The following is a 23,366-nucleotide window of genomic DNA, read 5'->3' as shown; positions in this document are numbered from 1 at the left end:
TCTATCTGCACTAGTGTGTATGAGGCATAGAGCACATCACACCCTGTCTGGGCCACAGCAGGACAACAAGCCATTGTTTTCTGCTTATGTGGACAGGTCTTCTAGTGTAAGCTGTGCTGCTCACTGTGGAGGCTCTCTATGCAGCTCAAGGTCACGAGGATCCAGCAGCAGCCTCAGGGAGCTGTCCCATCTGGATCTGTGGACCCGCAGAGGCAGGTGGACCTCGCCTTCCCCTGCTGTGACTATCCAGCCTCTTGTGTGCAGACACCATGGGAAGCTATAGGACTCTGAAGAGGATGTGAGGCCTGGACTTGGTGTCAGTACCTCCCACGACAGCGTCAGTACTCCGAGCCTGATCCGGCGGTCGGAGCAGAGGGGAATGGGCCCAGCCTCACTGCAGGAGGAGAGAGAGCCGGAGAAAGAAACCAAGGAGATGGAGAGCTACCACTGCCTTCTGCAGGCTGGCTCTCAGCTTGAGACCACTCTGCAGCGTGAGTACACACTATGCTGACAGTGCTCATTTAACTTCTGCTGGCCACTCTCAGGCCTTTGGATAAACTATTTTCCATTACTGCATTTCACATTTCTCTCCTCAGCACAGTGCACCCATGTATTGTACTTGAGCTGAAGTTAATTCACTTTGATTTACAATGTTGATTCCTCAGTTGTGAGAACCACTCCATGAGGTAACTGGAAAACCGCACACTGTCTTTGGTTTTTCAGTATTATTGATGTGCCAGTTCCTGCAGCTTTGCTATAACTGTGGGCCACTGCAGGGATTATGTCAGCTATTTTAAGCCCACACAGATGGACAAATATTTATCCATAGTAATGTCATTTGTTGCCTGAATATATCTGTAGACTGAGGGTTGCACACCAGTATGAGCTAGTAATGGAAGAAAATGCATAGCAGTGATGTCAACTAACGCCCTGGGAATAACAAATAGGATGTTTAATGAGATGTATAATTCATGTTTCACTGCTCATGGGGTGTATTTGTGTTTGTATGTATTGAAATGCGAATACTAAACTGTTAACACTTCCTGTTTTCAATAGCATCTGAATTAAGAACAGAAAGGCAAAGGGTTATGATCTTTTTCATAGCTTCAAAAACAAAATTATGCTCAAAATGTGTCAGTCAGTTTTAGTTTTAAGTTTAGTCTTGTCAAATGTCCGAAGAAAATGGAGAATGAAAGAGCGATGATGAGCAGAAATAGGCCCTGATGCGACTGACAGCTTCATGGAGCGGCTTCCTCCAGAGGCTAATGTGATTACTCTGGGATCTTGGCAGCCTTGAGTTATTGTTTAATTTATGGCCCTTTGCCTCTTTATGTCTCCTGTGGGTTCATTGTACCTGTGCTGGGGTGTGTGAGCAGGAGACAGCAGAGAAGAAGGCCACATTGAGTTTCTATTTATACCAGGTGAAGTGTGAAATGTGAGCCCTGCGCTCTGGGTTTTGTCCTATAATCTTCCTACAGGAGACGCAGCGACGAATATATAAAGAACAGACTGCTGTATGAACCAGTAAACCCACATTCATCATTTACTCTAATGATATATTATCCCTCATGTGCCCTCTCTGCTCTGCACCTGCGGAAAATCAATCTCAACATCGTTTTAAATCACCTCTGCTCCAACACAATTGTCCTTAAATGTCTGAGCCGTCCTCAGTTCATTTACAGAATACAAGGATTTCAAAGTAAATGTTCAATTTACACTATCCTGATGACACAGAACCTCATGACTGTGTTGTCACACTACACCCAGTAGGAGACTGTACTCCCACTGGAACACAGTCTAAATACAGTTTGCTTAAAATCATGATTTTTCCCAGCAGTATTGTAGTTAACACAGTCTAATTACATAATAACAGAACGTCATGTGAATCATGATGAATCACTAAACGTGACACAGGGCAGCAGCTCATAGCACAGGAGGAGCAGAATTTCCCTCACTCAACTTCAGCTACACTCCAGCTGTCGTTTCCATGTCCGTTGGCACTTTTCAGACACTTCAATTGCTTTAACACATGCTGTCAATCCAGTATTGATATTTCCTGTTGGTTCAGCTACTTTTGGGACATATATGCAATCTGATCATTCAGGATCCGACAGGAGCTCGAATGTTTTTATTTTCAAATCCCTCTAGAAAAGACGTCTCAACTCCTTTCGTTGCTCAAACATCATATAAAACCTTTCTAGTGTTTCAAAAATCAACTGCTTTAAGTGGTTAAGGTTAAACCGCGCATGAAAAAGTCACAAAAAGGAACTTAGCCAACAATTAGTTAATAGTACAAACAAGTACATTTCCTCAGAAAACAACATTTCCTCAAAGGACATTGATCTGTGTGTATTCAAAACCTACCCTATAAATCCAATCACTGTCTCACAATTGGCTGTTAACGAGGATACCGAAATCAGACCACACAGCTCATGTCACGGGTGCTAAACGTCACAGGCACTGGGGCCTTGAGAGTCAGAGCCTTGTGAAGCCATTGTTCAGGGTTTTTACCACCGAGCTCTAGTTTACACACATCCGACCAGTGAAATTCGCAATTTCCTTCTGCCCTTTCCTATCAGAACGCAGCCACCCACCAGTCTAATCCCCTCAGCACCGAAAGCTTTGTTTAGCAAAATATCTCATGACCTAAAAGCAGTGTGAAGCTAGGTCTCTGTGTACTGTGAACATGTTTGTATATGTAAGAAGGGATTTCTTGCTCTGTGAGGGGATTACATGTGTCCGCTTTTTGTGTCCCGGTCAAATCAGACATGTCGGGTATGTGCATGCTCGACTAAGACTTTACTATGTGAATCAGGTGTGCTGTTGTTGTTACCATGAATCGGTGGTATGAAAAATACAGTATATTATTTTATTCCCTTTTGAAAAGACCAATCACTGATTGTTTTAGTCAGTAATCAAGCTAAGGGCATGTTCCAACATCTACTGTCTACATCCAACATTTACTACATGTTTGGGTTTGATACTTTGCCAACCTCATAATATTGACTTTGAATGGTGTCTGTAAAATGTATGCACACACTCCTATGAGTCCTAATACAACCCCCTAAATAGAAATTTGTTTTCACGTGGACATAAAAGGCTTCTCAGAGAGCCCAATAAACAGCATCGTGATTCAACGTTGTAAAGGAATAAAAGAGGAAAAAGTTAAAGCTTTAGTAGGAGCTGTGTGTAGTGAAGTCAGTGTAGATGTTTATCACTGTTTGGACAACTGAGATAAGCCTCAGCTTTGGAGATTGAAAGGATTGGTCTGAGTCTGAGTGTGTTTGACTCGCAGCGAATCTCAGTTTCCATCCACACTGGCAAACACTGCTCATTCTCTGTGTGTAAGAACACAAGAGCAAACAGAGGTTATTTGATTTTCGCCCGTGTTGCACTATCCTGCCTGTCACCTGGAAAGGTCATAATGCAAGCTGGAAGGGAACCGCAACATTTACTAAACAAGCATAATGACACTATGGTTTGTGATTAAGATATTTTTTAACATAAACATTTATCTTCAGGCTTTAGCTGTTGAAATTATATGATAGAATGAATTATTATACCTCCATTTGAATTTAAACACACCATAAAGTTACATCCAATTAGCTAAGCTAATGGATTTTATCTTTTAATTATTTCCTATATAATTTCACTTTAGGCCGAAGTCGTGTTGAACTTTATCTGGCAGTGTTGTCCGATGCGTTTAGTGATAAGATGAGCTCAGGCACAGTGGATGGAGGACATCTTCAAAAACATGTCTATTTAAAAGCGACGCAGCTTTCAGCACAGGCTAATCTTCCTTTGATCAACACCAGAAGGACTGCAGTGTGTGCGCGCTTGACTTCAGTGCAGTCACAGCAGCTCTAATCAGATGTTGTCGGCTTCTTATCCAGTCATGTGCTGTTCGACGATGTTTTTGTGTAAATAATTCACAGCAGAATGTGCCCTCACATTGCATTTACCTCAATGGAAAATGTACATTAACATGAGGTCTCATTTGTTTATTCAAGACTTGTCTCCACTTCCTGAGGGTCCCGTGGCACCGGGATATAAACGGTTATATAACTCTTCCAGTGTGACAGTAACTTTACCCTGTGTCTACACTGTGTGTGCACAGGCCAACCTTTTGGTCCTGCTGTGGCCTGGCTTGGCTCAGCTCCTCTCTGTTACAGACACACATCAAATATTTAGCAGGTACCAGTAGAGCTCATTACTTGCTTCCTGACAACCTGTCGGACACTATTACTGCAGTGGACTCATGGAAAATAACACCTCCTTTGCTCTCTCTTTCTTATGGTTTCTATCATCTCTTTTTGACTATGTTTTTCTATCTCTGCTGTAATTCATATTTAATGTCTCTATCCATTATTGATGTGGCGATGATGAATTGCGTGCCTCTTAATCTGTTGTGTAAACCACTGAAAAGGGCAGGGACATGTAGTTTAGCATGGTTTAAACAAGTTCAAGCCTCAGTAACAAATCTAAGTTTTCTTCCTATTTCTGTTGTTTATTATATTATACTCTCTCTCTGTATTTGTTAGCAACATAATATTTCCTTTGTAATGCAACTTGAACAAATACGCCTATAAAGCCTAAAAGTGTCCCTTATACTCTAGATATGATCATCCATTTGATGCATTAAATGTGCTGTAAATGTAATGTGAGCACAGACTTTTCGTGATGCATGAGCCAATGTGTCTGCAGTCAAACCCATCCAGCTGAATGTTTCCTGGTTCACCAGAGGACAGTCGTGAGTGCCTTTTTGAATTGCATTGACTGCAGACCTCATGCATTTACTGGCTACTCCTCGTATTATAAATCACTAATGGCACCCAACGTGCATGAGACGTGGGCCATCTGCCAGTAAACCCAGCCCAAAACTTCTACTACAAGAATGCATTGATTTACATATGGCCACAGCTCTCTTAGCTATCTGCTGGTCGTGATCATGAAACACTAGCAAGTGTTATCTAATAATGTAACAATAACAGGAAGTTCAATACAGGCTCAGATTGCCTATGCTTCTGTGAGATGTGAACTTTATTTCTGGATTAAAGTTGACAGATGATATTTTGGGTAAGTTTACTCTTTAAATGTTGCTGCTTTCATGTCCAAAGTTAAATGGAAAAAAAGATTCACTGTTGTTGCTATGGTAGAAATGTCCCTTCAAAAAAGAGGGTGCTGTTTCTCTGCCAACATTATTTTGCACCTATGGATCCTTTAATTTGAATGTGTTGTGTTTCTGCTACTCTGCAGTGCATATCACTACCTCCCTCAAACCTTAGTTTTTAAAATGTGTCTGTCTCCTTCCAGAGGTGACTGTCCCTGTGAGCATGAAGGAGGTGGGAGGCTACATAGAGAAACAGGTGGCATATCTGTCAGGTGAAACCTTTTAATTTAATGATTTGTTAAATATTAGACACATTTTGTCTGATATGAATGTTATTGTCTTCATCTTATTACTTCAAAGCACTTGCAAAGCGTGTAAGACATTATAACATGTCTTATACAGAAAGTGATTGCTTATATCTTTTTTTCCCCCAGGGGGCCGTGGGGAAAACTCCAGTGTCATCATCACCCTCCCTGAATGCTCTGCTTTCAGCGACATTCCAGAGGAAGCTTTGGCCAAAGTCTTTACATACCTCACGCTCATCCCTCGGTGTGTCCTACTTCATTCATCCCTGCCTGAGTTTCTCCCTCTTCCTTCTCTGCAGTGCACCAAATGTCTAGCTCTTATATTCTGAGCACAGCTGGCCTTCACTGCTCCTCACCCGGCTGTGTCAGTCAGATGTCCTCCCGATGCCCTCTATGCCCAAACTTCGCTCCCCACAAGAGAGTAGGAAATCTTGAATTACATCAAGAGCAGGCTTTCCCCCCCCTCATGTGTCACTGCAGAGAGGTTCAGATGATGAAGAAGTAATGTATGGAGTGGCAAAGCGATATAAATGAAATGATTTGACAGATCTATATGTAAATGCTCTTTACAGGATGCCCCTTTTTTAATTTTCCTGAATCATTATATTCTTCATCATGACACTGCAGATATATCCAACTAATCCTTTTTCTTGCAGAACGAGGCAACCTGGAGTCAAATTTATCATCATTTTAGACCGAAGACTGGACACATGGGCATCTATCAAAACTGCACTGGCCAGGATAGCAGTGAGTTTCAGATTTGTTCTCACCAAGGTGAATGATAAACTGCGTCTAGGTGCATCTGCTATTAAAGTGGTGATGAGTTACAAATGTGCTCTGCTATTCAGACATCATGCTCAGTGCCACACTGTCTTTTACATCCATCACTGCTTGTGAGCTACGTGACTGAGCGTTCAGGTTGTTGTTTTATTAATGAGTTGCTGTCCATGGTGCTGACTGAGAACCTGTCCGGTTAGCTACCATAAATCAGGGCTTTCTATATAGTGTTTTCATTCTGCTCTGTTCTTCGCTGCATGTAGTGTTGTTTAAGAGTTGCCTGTTTGAATTGAATGTCCCGTTGCATATTGCTGCAAATGTATGAGTAAGCAAAAAGTGTGTGATGACGCGGGTGCTGAGGAGAGGATGGGATGAGGATGAGGATGGGGATGGGGAGGAAGTCGGACAGGCAGGCGGGCGGGAGGGAGGGAAGGAAACATTGCAGACAGCGCTGCCACCCTCTGTCTGAGAGGCAGCAGCAGCAGCAGCAGCAGTAGCGGCGGCGGCGGCGGCAGGGGCTGCGGCTGTGGCTCGGCCAGCCCCGGGGGGAGCCGCATACAACTCACCTGTACGGCCGTCAATTTTTCAACCGACTGGCGGGAACTTCACCTCTCACCACGATGACTTCCAACACCATGGCTGATTGCTTTTACCGGCGGGGAGTGCCGAAGATCCGGAGGACCCCGGTAACGACTCAGGAGCTGCTGAGTAGTTTGTGTGCAGAGTTTTAGGGGGAAGTTTTTTTTTATTTTTTTGTATGGGGGGGCGGGTGGTTACGGTGAATGCGGCAGTGGAGAGGCTGTGACTGCTGCTGTCGGCGGGTGCAGCACTGCGGTGCACGGTGCACTTCTGCTTAGTCATGCAATTGTCTTGACTGTGCGTAAAAACCTTGAATGGCAGCGGATCAGAACGACGTGTAGCTGTTAAATGCGTGTTTATCCTGAAACCTGAAGCTTGAGCAATCGATCTCCGAGGTCGAGTCGGGGCAAATGAATGTCAGTGTTGTTGTTGGTATCAGAAGTAGCCACTTATCAATCTTGCTGCAGTACATGACTTGCAACTACATAATGCAAGTGTGCCAGTATCTATGTATTAATGTGCATATCGTGATTTATCTCAGTCCTTGTCATCTGCAATGAATCACAACTTGATAGCCTATGCTGTAATCTGTCCTATGTGACTTGACTATGATGCAAAAAAAAACTCAGACAATGACCTCATATGACTTGTGGATGAAATGCAGCATATGAAGTGTGTGAGTGGTGTAGAGACTGAAGCATGGATCCATTAGACTGACAGTAGTGACAGAGAGCTGAGACGCCCCTGTCAGATATGGAGGAATACTGTTTCTCTTTGCTAATATGCAAAAAGGAGTTAGTGCCTGTACTATGTTTGTTGTGAGCTGTAATCCATAGTATTTCTTTTATACTGAGTCATCCTTCACTGTTATGCAACATCAGTAATATGACAGCGCTCATCTTTTCCCTCAAGGCTTCCTTCCCCGGGAACCTCCACCTGGTCTTGGTGCTCCGACCCACCAGCTTCTTCCACCGCACTGTTACCGACCTCGGCTTTCGCTTCAGCCAGGAGGACTTCATGCTAAAGATGCCAGTAAGGCAGCTGTTACCAAACACGTCCCACATCACAACATCATGCTTCTCTCTTTAATCACAGCCCTCATTTCCAACATTTAAACTACTGAAACAAAATAAAGGCCCTGAGCATGTTACAACATTATGGAAAATCATCAGTGAAATTCTGATGTTTGTCGCGTCCTTTTCCAGATTCACATATTGCATGTGATTAAGTCTTTTTCATGCCATATGGTTCAGTTTATCTCATCAAACATCTTTGAACATCTTGCCAAAGTTGAAAAGGAGCCAGCAGGCGAACACTGCCTCTTTTAGAATATTTATGAGCATAAAGAAATGAAATTATAACATTTTGACAGGGTTATATGTTAATTAGTCTCTCATAGAGCAACCATCAACCAAAAAATGATAAATGCAGAATTAAAAAATAAATAAATGTACCACTCTTGTGAATATGTTAAAAGTACAAAGTGTCTTTTTTTGTGTTTCTTTTGCACCTTTAGGTGGTGATGCTGAGCTCTGTTACAGACTTGCTGCACTACATCAGTGAAAACCAGCTGACGTCAGAGTTTGGAGGCACTCTGGACTACTGTCACAGTGACTGGATTGTGTTACGAACGGTACGCTGAGATCAATTCTGACACTTATTAGGACAAAAAGATTCAACTTCATCATCTCTTTTGATTTTCTTATGTTTGTGAGACTCAGCAGAATGTTTTATGTGTACATACAGTATATATGAATATGAAATGAACCTATTCCACCCAAGTGCCTCTGAGTTTTCTTTACTCAAGAGACTGAGCTGACACAAATCCACTGAGCTGTGTACATAAATGTTCCCCCACCTCCTCAACACGCAAGATCTTCACTACAATTGCATGCATTATGTAAACACCAGTATTAGATTGTTTGTGTGTTTGTGTGCGTTTTATTTCCACAACAGGCTATTGAGAGTTTCGCTGTCACAGTCAAAGACATTGCACAGATGCTACAGGGATTTGGCACTGAGCTGGCAGAGACTGAGCTGCCTGACAAGGGGAAGGCCATCGAGCATCTTCTTGAGTGTCAGACTGACAAGTACAGGAAACTCAAGGTCAGCTGAACGTTTTCAAATGAAATTGCCACAAAAAATAGTAGTAATAATAATAATGTAACTTTATTTCAGACACAGATCAGGTCCATAAAGACAAGTCCATAGAGAAACAACAGTTTTTTTCTTTACAGTAGTAAAGAAAAAACAATGTAACAATTTTAAAAGCTCCTATAGAGACTGTTGTGCCAGTGTTTCAAGGGCCAGGTGTATACTGATAGAAGCTTTGCCTAGGGCTGGCTAATGCCTTCATAATAGTGTTCTCAGACTTATCCAAACGAGACATGAATTTGTACATCAGTAGTATTCCATGAAGCACAATTTTTGCTGCTCAACAGGATGCAATCAGGTCAGTGTCAAAGGAGGGTCGTCACCTTCTCTCCAGCCTGGAGACGTCAGAGAAGGAAGAGGACTCCCAGTGGGATGTGAAGTTGGATTGGGAGACAGTACAGAGGTAAGACATCCTTGAGCAGCCTTTTTATTTCTTGTACATATTTAGTTTTCAGATTAGTAGCTACAGTAAAAGGTACATTGATCTGCGATTGAAGAATAAACCTTATTTACTTGCCGTTATTATTTATTTTTAGGCTTCTTGCCCAGCTCAGAGACATGGAGTCAGCCTTTGATGGTTTCTTTGAGAAGCATCATCTGAAACTCCATCAGTACATGCAGTTGCTCAGATATGAACAAAGCTTTCAGGAGGTAAGGTTTGCATGTACAGTATATATCTTTTTGTGTGTTATAAGTCTCCATACTCCCCAGAGGATAACACCATACATATTGTCTTTTGTCTTGTGCAGTCCCCAGGCTCAAGTTTTAGCCCCTTTTTATTCTGTGTGGACCTGATGGTGTGTGTTTATCTGTTTAGATGGAGCTGTGTCTGGATCATCTGATGGCTCAGGAGAGGGAGCTGTCTGTATCTGTAGACACTCTGGCTCAAACCGAACAGGCTCTCAAAAGGCTGGACAGTCTGGAGTCCAACGCACAGGTCAGCGTTTCTCTTTCTCCCTGTCAACATCAGTAAACGTCTGCGCTTATTAATGACGGCGCGCTTAATAAAACGGACTCTGTCCTCCCTCTGCATCTCTGCTGGCTCTGTCAGGAGGTGATGTCTCGAGCTCAGATCATCATCCTTCACGGACACCAGCTGTCAGCAAGTCATCACTACGCCATCGCCCTCATTATGCAGCGCTGCAACGAGCTTCGCCACTACTGTGATACACTCAATGCTGCTCTCAAGACCAAACACTCTCGACTTCTGCACATACACCAGCTGCTGCTTTGTCTCGGTCAGGTAGTGAGACATTGTTTATCTATTTACATCCACATCAGGACACACACATACTGTATTTATACTATATATATACAGTATATACACATATATAATGATATGTCATTTGCTCTCTACCCTCAGGCCCAGGCTTGGTGTGATGATGGAGCATTTATGCTGGCCAATCAGCTGGTGGAGAACTTCCAGTCAAAGGAGGGGGCACAGGTTGCCTTAAGGGATATTGAGAAATTCCTGGAGGGGGCGCCATCTGTGCTGAGCACAGAACCAGACATCTTAGCAATTGAATATGAGGCTGTCATCAGTCCTCAGCTGCAGGTCTGACAACACAACTATGGTGCTTTATGCTGACAGAACCACAGTTTTCAGATACACAGTATGACCTTAGTGCCATCATTTCCAAGTTCATTTATCCCACAGTACTAGATTATAAGTGAAAACCCTTTTTTCCTACACCTGTATCCTTTATCTGTTAGGCCCAGATTGGGAAAACATTTGAGAAGCATGCAGCAGTGCAGCAGATGATCCAGAACCGACAGGTTTGTCTGAGGAAGCTGGCCGATAAACACGTCCGACCGATCCAACTGGTGGCTCCCAGGGCTGAAAACCCACCACGCTCCAAGTCCCCGCTCTTCTCCCCAAAGCATGGTACAGTGCAGACACACACACAAACCACACTTGTAGGAAAAAAAAACATTACAGCTAATTAAACAGCATTAGTCTTTATATTTAGCTGCCCTAGTTTGAAACATATACAGTAGGCATTTCCCAAATGAACTCCCAACAAACACTCCCATGGTTCGCAGGCCCAGTATGGGGTCCCATTCCAGCCCCTATGGCCTGGCACCAATCCCTCTCCCTGCTGCATCTTTGCTTTAGGCGCCATGCTCAAATTAACACATCACAGGGTCCCACTGAGTCAGCCTGAGGTGTTCCTGAATGAGCTTCAGGGTTAGCAGGCCACCTTTACAGACCAGCTGGAACAACGGTAGATGGTATAATCAGTCCAGTGGGATATACCTGACTGCTCTATTAGTCAGAGTTGCTGCCATAGAACCATATGTGGTTCATATACAGTACATTAAAGAACCTTTCATCTCCCTTTATGTCTCATGGGAAGTTGCAGAGAGCTATATACGCTGGTACCCAATTAATACTGTATGTGTAATCTGGCGAGTTTTTTAGTTGACTCTATCTGCTGTGTGACTGAATGTGTCTCCAACCAGTGAGTGCATGAAAGTTAAATGATAAATACGCTTTATTCTGTGCCCATTCATGTCTTTAAGGCTTTGTTCTCCATGGTAGGAAGCCATTCTAATGAGAGTCATAACAAACAGAGTTGAGAGTGATCACGAAACCCTCTGAGGTTCCCTCAATACCCAGGACACCACCTATTTAGGAGAGGAGATAAAGGAAGAAGGGGTTTAGCTTTAATTGACTTGATCCAGTACATGCACGCACATACATGCGTACATCCCACTGATTAACACGGCACATGCAAAGGCACAAAACTCGACTTGGATGAGCATGTGAGGATTCAGCAGCTACAGTAGGATCAAAAAGGACAACGACAGCTAATGCCAAACACCGCTTCAGATCTATACATCCTGTTCCCAGGTCAGACCTTTAGAGGAAGCTGACTATTATCATCGATTACCTCAAATGTCCATCATCAGTGATTTATGTTTTTTTAATTATTGTGGAATAAAGAAAGGTCACAGAGAGGGCAAACATCCCTAGAATGTGTACAAAAACAATGTTTTTGATTTAGAATAGGCGCTTAAATTAACTAGCGCACTATGCCTAATCAGTGTATATAGAAATAGATTGTGTGTGAATGATACTCAAACTCTTTGAGTTACTGGTGCTTATGATCTGGTTTTTCACAGGTGATGGTTTGAAGTTCACATTTGACATCTCTCTTCCTGGGAAGAGAACGTCCCGCAAGAGTCCCAACCCTCGAAAAGTAAGTAAAAAAGAGATCTATGTGTTTGTTTTATGTATTCATTTCCTCCCACTATTTCAGCTTCATTGAACCCTCACAGTCATACATAAAAAAATCTCTTCCAATTTGTGCCATTTGGTGCAATATTTGGCATCGTGCAATAACATTTTCCCTTTTTGCATCTGTGTTGTGTTCAGATAGAGGTGATTCATGATTACCAGGAGAGCCGGAGCTGTGTGTCCTACGGTCTAGAGGGAGAGGACAGCCCAGATCTCTTGAAGCGGTGAGGACTCGGCCTCCGTCCACCCATCTGTCTGTCCTTAATACTGTTCTTGATGTTGTTTGCTTTGTGATTCTCTTTGTTCAGTGCTAATGATGCCCTCTGGCTCTCTCTTTGTCTACTTCTGTATGCCTGTATCTCAGCCATGTGATGAGGGAACTTGTAGAGACTGAAAGAATCTATGTTGAGGAGCTGCTGTCAGTGCTGCTGGTGAGAAAACACCCCATTCATTGTACATTTATTCATTTAATTCTTATATGTCTTTATCACATAAACCTCTAATTAAATGTTGTAGGGCTACAAGGCTGAGATGGACAACCCAGCTCTGTCGGGGCTTTTGCCCCCAATCCTGCGCAGCAAGAGAGACATCCTCTTTGGAAACATGCCTGAGATCTACAATTTTCACAGCAGGCGAGTGATTAATGACCCATGTCATACATACACTGTAGCCCTATTCTAACCTACAAAGATGAGCTTGTATAATAATGCATGTAATAGATGAACCATCACACACTTTCATACAGAAATAATTACTGTATGTTAAAAAAAAAAAAGTATCAATTAGGAGCAGAATAAACATTTAAAAATGATGAAGTCAAACATCAAATTGTGTTTGATGCTTATTACTCTCCTAATATGTATAAAAAATAGACACATTGTAGTACTTCTCTGTATTATGTCTGTAGTAAAACCAAAGTATCTACAGTACCACTTCATGCACTGAGGTTGACATGTGGCCTTTGACTTTCTGTTGGATCCAGGGTCTTTCTTCAGGACCTTGAAAGCTGCCTGGAGGCTCCTGAAGCTGTGGGAGCTTGTTTTCTGGAGCGGGTAAGATGATAAATATTTATGTTTTGCAGCTTCTTCATATTTTAATCGCTTTCATCATTTTTTTTTCAACAAACATCTCTTTCCGACTCCTCCAGAAAGAGAGTTTCCAAATGTATGAATGCTACTGTCAGAACAAGCCCCGCTCTGAGGCGCTGTGGAGACAGTTCTCAGACTGTGCCTTCTTTCTGGTCAGTTTGGGTTTTTTTGTGTTTGTTGTCATGCGAGACAATATTTCAGTAATGTAAATGTTTATTTCTATGTGAACAGCTCTAATCTGATTAACACCACTGAGTCAAAACTGACTAAATTACACTGGGGAAGTTGAAATCTGTCATTGACAAAAATCACATTCATGCTGGTTTCATTCGTCGTCCTTGTGAAGGAATGTCAGAAAAAGCTGGAGCACAAACTGGGCCTGGATTCCTACCTGTTGAAACCAATTCAACGCCTCACCAAATACCAGCTGCTGCTTAAGGTAATAGGCCAGAAACAAATTTAAGCATTTTAGTGTATTTTTAATAATTACTGTGAGTTCTTACCACTAGAGAACACTGTTTTACCTACTGTATTTATGCATTGTTTTACGTGTGTGTGTGTGTGTGTTCTCAGGAGCTGCTAAAATACAGTACAGATTGCGAGGGGACTTCTGAACTGCAGGGGGCACTAACAGCCATGCTGGACCTGCTCAAATCAGTCAATGACTCCATGCATCAGATAGCTATCACAGGATATGAGGTGAACCACATCTTTTATTGTATTCCATAACTCTGATAAATGTGCTCTGATGGGCATTTTGCAGAGAATATACTTTCTTCACTTCACAACAAAGGATTTACCTTCCATTATTCACAGGGCGACATCTGCGAGCTGGGCCGCGTGTTGATGCAGGGTTCGTTCAGCGTGTGGATCAGCCATAAGAAAGGCTCCACGCGCATGAAGGAGCTGGCTCGCTTCAAGCCGATGCAGAGACACCTCTTCTTATACGAGAGAGCTCTGCTCTTCTGTAAGCGGAGGGAGGAGCATGGAGATGGCTGCGACAAGACGCCCTCGTACAGCTTCAAGCACTGTCTCAAGGTTGGTTTGTGTCTTTCTTTGTGTGTCTATTACAGGTATACACCAGTATTTGTGACCCACTAGTTTAAATATGTTATGGCCAATAAATACCAAAAAATAAGACATGCATCAGTTATTTACAATAAATCATAATACAAATCTACAGACTACTCTTGTGGTCTCTCATTGAAATAGAAACTCACACTTGTTTTGGCAATCGCTATTACTGGAACCAATCTTTCTCTGCTACAATGTTTACCTCCTGCCATTTTATTTTGGTGTCTGAATGCCAAGTGTACACTGTGTGCACTATGTGGTGTCTATAAAATACAGTAATCAGCACTGTGGCCATATGCTCTACGTAGCAACGCTGTGTCTTTGACAGATGGATAAGTTATACAACATTACATAAATAATGATGATTTAAAACCTCACTTTGCTGCTCACTTTATTTCTTATGTGTAGTACAGCCTATGTACTGTAAACCTGAAAAACGGTGCTATAGATAAACACTGATGGTGTTTTTCTAACTGACGCGCTTCCAAAGTTACAACAACTTAATATAACACATGTTTTCTGATACTGATAAAGTTAATCTCATACAACCACTTATAGTATGGATTAGTAGTGATCTACTGGAGACAAACAGTTTGGGTGTCTGTGTCGTCGTAAGTTGCTCAGCTGGCCACAGAATCCGCTGTATTCCTGCAAGACTTCTTTTGTTGTGTGTTGTTGTGCGGAGGGTGTCACACCAACAGCTGCCGCCGCCGCTGCTCTTGATTTATTATTGAGGATGTGGGGAGGAAGCAGTCGCACAGCGGAGGTGTGTCTCTGAGTGTGAATGTCTGTGTTCTGACAGGACAGATGTGTTACATGATGTATGAGGTGCTGTTTGCGCCGCTTGTCATAATGCTGTGTGTATGTGCGTGTCAGTGTAAACAGTGTATGTCTCTTGGCAGATGACTGCTGTGGGGATCACAGAAAACGTCAAGGGAGATGTGAAAAAGTTTGAGATCTGGTACAGTGGCAGGGAGGAAGTGTATGTAGTTCAGGTAAGGAGTCTAAAAAAAGTTCAATGACAATGTTTTCAGCGGGGTAAAGACAGCACCCGACTGATTATTCAGCACATATTCATATTTATTGATGAAATGGCAGATATGTCAGATGCAAGACATTTCAAAACACTACCATTGCTTTTGGAAATCATCATCAGCACAAACCAAAATACTCAAAGTTTTGAAAACAGGAGCTCCATTACAGTAAATACAGGCCTAACAGAGGACATGGCAACATTGCAGCTAGCAATACAAAGAAATATTGTGTGTAGTGAATGTTATGATTAACTGATCATATTGTTTAGCCTTAGTTGTGGTGTTTCTGTTGTGTGTCAGGCACCAACACTGGAGGTGAAGATGGCCTGGCTCAATGAGCTGCGCAGAATCCTAACCAACCAGCAGAAGCTGCTTAGAGGTTTGTGAACATGTAGAATTAAATAATTAAAGGGATAGTTCAACATTTTCACAAATTGGCCCATTGCCATAATCCCTATAGTCATAGCAGTTGGTTTGTTACCTTTATGCCGCGTTCATATGGAGTCCGGCTGTTGGATTGGCATGGCACAACGGCAAGACGCGTCACCATGTTGCTATGGCAACGCCAACATACTCGTACTCACACGCCATGTTCGGTTGACGCGGCAGACGGCAAAAGTTAAAATATTATATTGCCGTTTGCCGTTGCCGGCGACGGTATTTTTTGCCGTGCTCCCCCAAGTTTTACCGTCGTTCTCTCGTCCACTAACATGGAGTCCGGCATGCCGTCTGCCGTTTACCGGACTCCATGTGAACGCAGCATTATTTGTTGGTGCAAGCTATATTTAGAACGGCGGAGCAGAGCTGCGAGCTGCTCTGAGCTACGCTACGGATTGCTCATGGGATTTCTTGGTTTCCCTCATCAAACTCATCAAATACAAAATCCAACAACTCCAAAACGCTCTCGTGGACAAGTTGTGACCTGCACATTCACCACGCTATGAGACAATAACAGAACGTTACGAGACAGAGTTGTTTTTGAGGAAACCAAGAAATCCCATTAGCCTCCGTAGCTTAGCTTGCACCGACAAATAAAGGTAACGAACCTACTGCTATGACTATAGGGATTATGGCAATGGGCCAATTTGCCAAAATGTTGAACTATCCCTTTAAATAAATATGGTAAAGAGTGTTCAAGAGCAAAGGTCCACTTACTAACTTCAGAGATTCACCTCTCTCACACATCCTCTTATAGTACCTTGTTCTTCCTCTTCTCATAGATGAAGCATATCAGCACGGACAAATGGTTGAACACATGCAGCTGTCTCCGCCACTCTCTGAGAGGTCAGTGCCTATTGGTCTGTTCCTAGACACAGTGTTCAGAGTAGTGTGCTTAGCGCATGACTTTAAGTGCTACAGTCGCACAAACGTACAACAATAACAGGCCAAACACACACATGCAGTCACATGCACCACTCTGCATTTGCTGAGTTTTCACATCTGATCACAGCTTGAGTGAATGTGACCGTGTGGTGGTGAGGCTTTGTGAGAGTGCGTGGCGGTGTGTGAGAACGGGGGGCCGGACCCCCCCCCACTCTGTCCACTGCTGTCTGGTTGCCTATCCCCATTCCTCCCATCCCCCCCACCTGCAGGGGCATGCGGCCGTCCAGAGGGGTCCCCAGGGGCTGTCTGCCGGGGCTGGACTTTGTCTCGCTGTCGGCTGACGTGTTTCTGTGCCTTCGTTCCCGGAGCCCCCGTCCCCGAACCCCCCGGCAACGGCCCCGGCCGCGCCCCCGTCACCACCCCCAGCGCCACTGACCTGCCCTAACGCTCAGTGGTAAACTAAGCCTGGCTCACCTTGCCTCAGCCTGGCATGACCCACCTGACCCAACTTGGGGACCAAACTCCCAGGGCTAATATGTTTGCATACTGATCGCCACCTGCAACCCTTTTTATAGCCTCATTCTGGTTCATAACTGACCCCCCCCATGCCGTTGTCACATTAAGAGGCCTGTGTCTGAGCAGCTCTTTCATGGTATTTCTAACATAGTGTCAACAAAAACAACCTCTGCATCTCAAGATTTGCTATTTTGCATGTAATGCAAAGGGCAAACAGAAAGAAAAGCATTCTGGCTTCATTCCATAAATTTTCTTAATTTCCTCATGACGGCTGCTTTTTAAGATGGGGCTCGTTTTTTGAGATCTGATCAAGCTCCAGTAGAATTTGCTTTCGAGAAACATCATGACTCAGCATGTAGTAACAACAGTGAGCAAATCTCTAAATTTGGATGTTGATAAACCGAGACCAGATCTTCCCTTGTGTTTGACACATGTGCGAACACTGTGTCAGTCAGTGGTTTGTGAGTCCTGATCTCAGCCTTTTACAGAGAAGCTTGCACACGGCTGCTCTGTGCTCTGTTCTGCTGTCTGGCTGGTGCCTGATTGGTCATGGCTGTTTAGGGGAAACAACAGGGCAGAGTTGCTCCTCGGCACTGATCTGGGGACAGCTATTCTACTCCCTCAGACTGAGGAATTACGAGCTGACTCTAGATTTTGTAGCTGAGGATAACATCTACCCTGAGTCCGTCCACCGACTCTACTCTGCATTTGTTGACACTTGCTGTTTTGTGTTGTTCACCTAGCAAGCAGCAGAGGGCGTCAGTGAGCTCAGAAGACACTGAGTCGGGGAGGAGCAGTCCAGACCCCCAGCCTCACTCCCCTAAACACCAGCACAACCGCAGGAGTGAGTACATCCTATCCCCTCACACATATCCTGTAATCAAGTAGATACTTAGTAACTACATCACAGAAAATGTTCTGGGATCATATCTGCTGTGAACACTGTGAGTGACTCTCCTATTAATCGTAAACTGATGCAGATATTTGGCTTTTCCCCCCTCAGCAGTTCAGGTCTACTTTGACCTAAAGAAGCAGGTCCATCGAGGAATTTTGGGGAACAAGGGCGAGCTTCTGAGATTAGCTTTTGATTCTACGTTCTTGTTAAATTCCCAGTAAGTGACAAAGGGGTAGACGTGTAGTACAGTAGTTACTAAGTATCTACATAGGGCCTTAAAAGATTCTGTAAAGCAGAAAATTATGCAACGTTATGAAACACTATATCAAATTTGAATTAAAAGAATATAGTATATAAAAAGACATTTTCACAGGTGTGAAAAAATAACCGCTGCCAGCACTGAAACCACACCTGGTGTCGGGAACAGTTGTGGTGGTGAGCTTAACTTCTGTTCAGTCTTGGCTTTTTACAAAAGCAATCCATATCTTCTTCCTCCCATCATCTTTCAGAAATTTGAATAACAACACATCATTGTTCGTACTGTCACATCCAAGATGCACTTTGGGACAGAAGGCAGGGCTGACAAATGCTCACTCCACGCATGTCCTACAACAGTCCTGGAACAAAAGGGTCAGACGTTGTTATACTTTACACATTCATATTATGCTTCTCGCAGTGTGTACTGTAAATACTTTTAAGAGAGGCCAGCCAAGCACACACCAACCAAACACTGGTGAATTTTTGCCAAATCTGTATCCACTCACCATGAATGATACCCTTTTATTTTGTCAATTATAAAAACAGAGACCCAATTTATCCAGTTTATTACTGTTTTTTTTTTTACTGTTATAACTTTTTGTTGTGGTACTGTATTACTGAGCTACTGCACAAGTGAATACTCGCTAAATAAAGTATATATCTTGCTACAGTATGTATCCATTACATTTTCTAACTCACAGCTGTAAAGTGGTTCGCTTTCCGGGCAATACTTGACACCAGACCTCTAAAACAAACAAAAAAAAGCATCAAACCTGACACATACAACATCAAGGTTGAAGACTACTGTGCATAGTTACAGTGACAAAGTACAGCGCCGTTTTCAGGAATTGTTTTTTCAATCTTTTATGATGTTCTTGCAAACATATGAGCAAATTTGCTTTACAGGATCTTTAAGGCGTAGTGTTGTAAAAGATGTGTACCTCTAACAGCCAAAGGAAATGTAGAGTAAATGTGTGTCCCAGGTTGGCCCGGAGCTCACCACTCGGTAGACATCTGCGAGGGTCTGGAGGAGTGGTCTGGAGGTCGGGACGCTTTCCACCCGTCTGATACAGAGGAGGAGGTTCTGGTGCATCTGGTGAGACTGAACACAAGTTACATTAGAGACAATAAAATACATAAAACGGCAAAACAATCCATCCTTGTCTGTTTTAGACTTTTCAGTGCTTTATCTTAGTCTAATAAATAATCTTAAATTTACAATCTCCTGCCCTGCAATGAGAATGACAGGAGGACAGGATCAGTGGTCATGACATCAGAAACTAAATTTGAACACTTACGCACCAAGATCAGTCCATTTATAGCTGTTCTGGAGAAAAACTCCTCTATATTAGAAACAGCAGTAACCCATTTAAAGGCCTAACTCTGTTTAGCAGCTGTTGTGTGTCAAATTCTCTTCACATGACAAAGTCTTGTAGTTTTCATTTTGTGTTTCAAATTGGAAATGGCTGAGTCGTTCTTTCTTTTTTTTTTATTTAGTTCAGCTTGAGATTAAAAATTAAGCAGCCTGTCCCTAAACAAATAACATCATGTCAGTGTTGGCTTCTCCTCATTGAATACCTGTCAGGTGCTTTTAATTGTAAAGCTCTTTACTACTAAATATTTATGAGTAGTTGTGTCCAAATTGTAGCATATAGTCCCTCAGGTAAAGAAACAAATGTCTACTGGTTCTCAGAGCCCAAATAAAGACACCTGTTTTGTGTCTTTGAATGAAAATGGAGTGGTTTTTCTTTGTTTTTCGAAAAACACCGTCTACTTGAACTGACATATTTCACAATACACTTAAATCCCCTCACTTTTTCCGAACTGATGTTTTTATTTTATTTTTGTTTTAATTCTTTCATTCTTGTGGCTCTTTTGTACCTCTTTGATAGTTTGTGCTTACTGTGCCTTCTTTGTAACACCTGCTTTTAAAACAGTTAGGAGGAAAACTGTCAAGCACAAATTAAGTGAACATTTATTTATATACAGTTTTCTTTTAATATGTCAGTCTCCAGGCAGATACAGGGCTTTAGCCGACTGCCTTCAAAACGGACCAGACAGCATCACCATCAAGTGTGGGGACGTCATCCAACTGCAATGTGAAGACAACAAGGGACGCTGGTGAGTTTTCAGCAAATAAAGACACACAACATGTGCTGTAAACTAGTCTGCCACATGAAGACTGATCCCCCAAACTGGTCCCATATGTGCAGGTGCATGTTGAGTTAGGAAGAAAGACAACATGTGGCAAATGTCACTTACTCTGTCACAAGTCTAGTCAAACCTGGTGACTACAACCAAAGTGTACTTATGTAATTACCCCCTTTGTTTCTCAAATCACTTGCATCTTTTCTCACTATTCATCCTTCAGGCTGGTGAAAAATCTGAGTCGGCGACAAGAGGGCTTCATCGCAGCTGCCAGCCTGCAGCTGATTATAGGAGACAGCAGCCGAGGACACTCCTCCAGACTAGGGGGTAAAGAAAAAGATATGAGTTTCATGATGACAATACACTCTAATGTTGAGATCTTGTATTTCTTCACTTTGATTTTCTTTTTCAAAGTCTCTATATTTTCTTGTAGATCCGGGGAACCTGAAGGCGAGAAAGCTGAGCTCCCCGTAGAGAAGAAAGCACAGAATGTGAATCTAATATTTACCTGTGGATGATGAACCGACAGAAGGAACATATTGAGCCATAGCTGTCTCATAACTGATGCACTATCAGCCGCCCACTCCTGACTCCCTGGTGCAGTCTGCTTTCTTCAGCACAGCTCAGTCATTAAAAAGACACACAAAAAAAAGTGGGAATCTATCAACCCGAAGCCACCGCACCCCACCCCCCAATCCACTGGGCTGGTGTTTTCTGATGGCGAATGTGTGAACTGGCACCAGCGCAAAAGGCACAGGAACTGTTGAGCCCTCTTGGACAATCAATAGCCGATCCCTGGCTCCTGATTGGTCTTCCTCTTTACTTATTGGTGATGAATATCTTCTCCTTCTGGCGCTCCATCTGCAACACACTCATAGCCAGGATGTGAGGTTGCTGCTGCAGGAGTGGGTCATTTTTGCAAACTGTGGAAATTTTTCCAACCCTTCTTCATTCCAGCTAAAAAAAACTTGAGGTTACAGTGTCTCCAAGTGTGTGTGTAAATGTATGTGTGTGTGTTTGTTCCTGTTTGTCTTGGTGTGTGCTGGACGGATGCTTACCCAGGATTTGCCTGAAATATTTCTTAAAGCAGTGACTTTTCTACATACACAATATAATTTTTAACATTTATTGTACCTCAGTGTTTCATCCTCGTGTCGTCGTGGTAGCTGACATTTTCCATCAAACTACTTCATTGTATTTTTCTTACATTTCATTCCTTAAGGCAAAATTCTTCTTTATGGTCTAGGAAGTTAAAATGCCAAAATGTGCCATGCCATAATGCCTTTTTTTATTCCTGCTCTTTTTGGAGTCTCCTATATGTACTGTTTGCGAAATCAAATGCGTGTCATTGCTTTAACCTGACCTCACAAATACCCAACAGGCACTTTAATAATATGGTGGAAGGACAAAAGAGACTAAAAGCCACCTATTGTCTACTGAATGTGCTCTTTTGCTTGCTGCTTTACCTCTATCACTGTGCATTTGCCCTTATTCATGCTGTTATTTCCTTTTCTTTATCCTCGAGCGACGTGTTAGGTAGGCAGGGGGGGAGTCGTACCCACCACATGTCAGCCACGGTAATGTAAGACAGAGGCCGACATGATGAAGATTGATGGCAACGTATTCCTCGGTGGGTGCGGTAAACAAATCTGAGGCGCGTGCCACACAGCACCAAACATTGTCATTCTCCTCAGGATCTTTTGGGAGGCGGCTGTCAGTCACAGCGTGGGGACGGGGTGGGGTGAGGCAGATTAGGAGAAACAGAAAGGGGGAGATTATGCTCTGTGTCCCTCCATCACGTAGGCAGATTGTTTCCTCCTCACTATTACAGCTCAGTTAATCTCGGGGTTCCGCATTAAAAGGGATCATACAGCCAACATGAAATACACCCTCTGTGTCGAACGGTTAATTAAATATTGATTGCAGACTTATATGAATTTACCACATCAAATCGAGGCCCCAGTCGGAGGGCTGCCTTTGATACACTGTGTTTGATATGGAAATGAGTCTGGAAAGCAGCAGGGGCCGCTTCGCACTACTACCTATGTTGTTAATTTATTTATTTTGCTGTCATTTTGTTCCTTCACATTGTGAGGTATCCGTGCAGCCTCGTATGAAATTTTGTCTTCATATATTTACAGGAGCTATGCTTGACTGCACAAAAACAATCCCTTATTTTATTTTTTGCCTTTTAGCTTACATGACAAAATTTGATGTTTTCTTTAACTGAAAATCCAAAATGCTGCAGAGTTCGCACACATTTTCCAGGTTGGAAACAAAACAATAAAATCCCTGCTTGAATTATTATGTATCTTGATGAGCCAAGTAGCCTAAACTTGTTGCTGAATGTTTCTTTAAGATGAAAATGCATGGCAACTGAGCATTAAGCGGGTTTGTATTGTCACTCAGTCACTGTTCTAAACTGGCTTCTTTTTGTACAGCATCAGTTCTGTATTAAATAATCAAATAAAATAAACTATTTATTGCAATAACTGTTCTGTTTCGGCAAATGAAATAATTCAGTGCATGGTGGCATGTTTGACTAAAAGCTAAGGCCAGTTAGCCTTTTGTCACCCACCCCACTTTAATCTATTATTTCTGTATTCTTGTTTGAATGAAAGCCAACTTGTATAATAAAATATATGCAGACTTTTCTCTTTTTGTGAAATTTTAGTCACATATCACTTGAAGCCTGGATTTACAAAGATAATTTCTCTTTCTCTGCCACTACATACCAGAACTTGTAGTACATTTGTTTTCCAGCAGATGGGAGTGTTGTCTTTCGCTGTTTTGTAGATGTGACATGAATTTGTTGTTAATATTAGTTGATGTTAGTACAAAAGGCACAGTACAGCATCAAAGTA

General features: G+C 42.7%; 1 protein-coding gene across 1 annotated transcript; it reads left to right on the top strand.

Moving 5' to 3' along the window:
* Positions 1–204: 204 nt before the first annotated feature.
* mcf2a (MCF.2 cell line derived transforming sequence a) lies at positions 205–23,344 on the top strand. The gene is made up of 30 exons (XM_083981440.1): positions 205–491; positions 5,314–5,382; positions 5,545–5,659; positions 6,072–6,162; positions 7,684–7,803; positions 8,288–8,404; positions 8,728–8,877; positions 9,213–9,328; positions 9,462–9,576; positions 9,743–9,862; positions 9,977–10,168; positions 10,289–10,480; positions 10,639–10,810; positions 12,052–12,128; positions 12,305–12,390; positions 12,531–12,597; positions 12,683–12,798; positions 13,149–13,218; positions 13,314–13,406; positions 13,601–13,693; positions 13,828–13,953; positions 14,071–14,292; positions 15,231–15,323; positions 15,663–15,741; positions 16,583–16,646; positions 17,945–18,045; positions 19,338–19,450; positions 20,363–20,475; positions 20,726–20,829; positions 20,936–23,344. The coding sequence occupies exons 1-30, from the start codon at positions 380–382 to the stop codon at positions 20,974–20,976; spliced, it is 3,339 nt and encodes a 1,112-aa protein (XP_083837566.1). The 5' UTR covers positions 205–379; the 3' UTR covers positions 20,977–23,344.
* Positions 23,345–23,366: the final 22 nt, after the last annotated feature.

The sequence above is a fragment of the Trachurus trachurus genome (genome assembly GCF_905171665.1).
Source record: "Trachurus trachurus genome assembly, chromosome: 10".
Lineage (NCBI taxonomy): Eukaryota > Metazoa > Chordata > Actinopteri > Carangiformes > Carangidae > Trachurus > Trachurus trachurus.
This window is presented reverse-complemented; position numbering and strand designations above follow the sequence as displayed.

Coding starts and splice junctions, on each gene's coding strand:
- mcf2a (XM_083981440.1), top strand. CDS start 380: ATGGGCCCAGCCTCACTGCAGGAGGAGAGAGAGCCGGAGAAAGAAACC. Junction 10,811..12,051: donor GCTCTTCTCCCCAAAGCATG/GTACAGTGCAGA, acceptor GGTTTTTCACAG/GTGATGGTTTGAAGTTCACA. Junction 14,293..15,230: donor GCTTCAAGCACTGTCTCAAG/GTTGGTTTGTGT, acceptor GTCTCTTGGCAG/ATGACTGCTGTGGGGATCAC.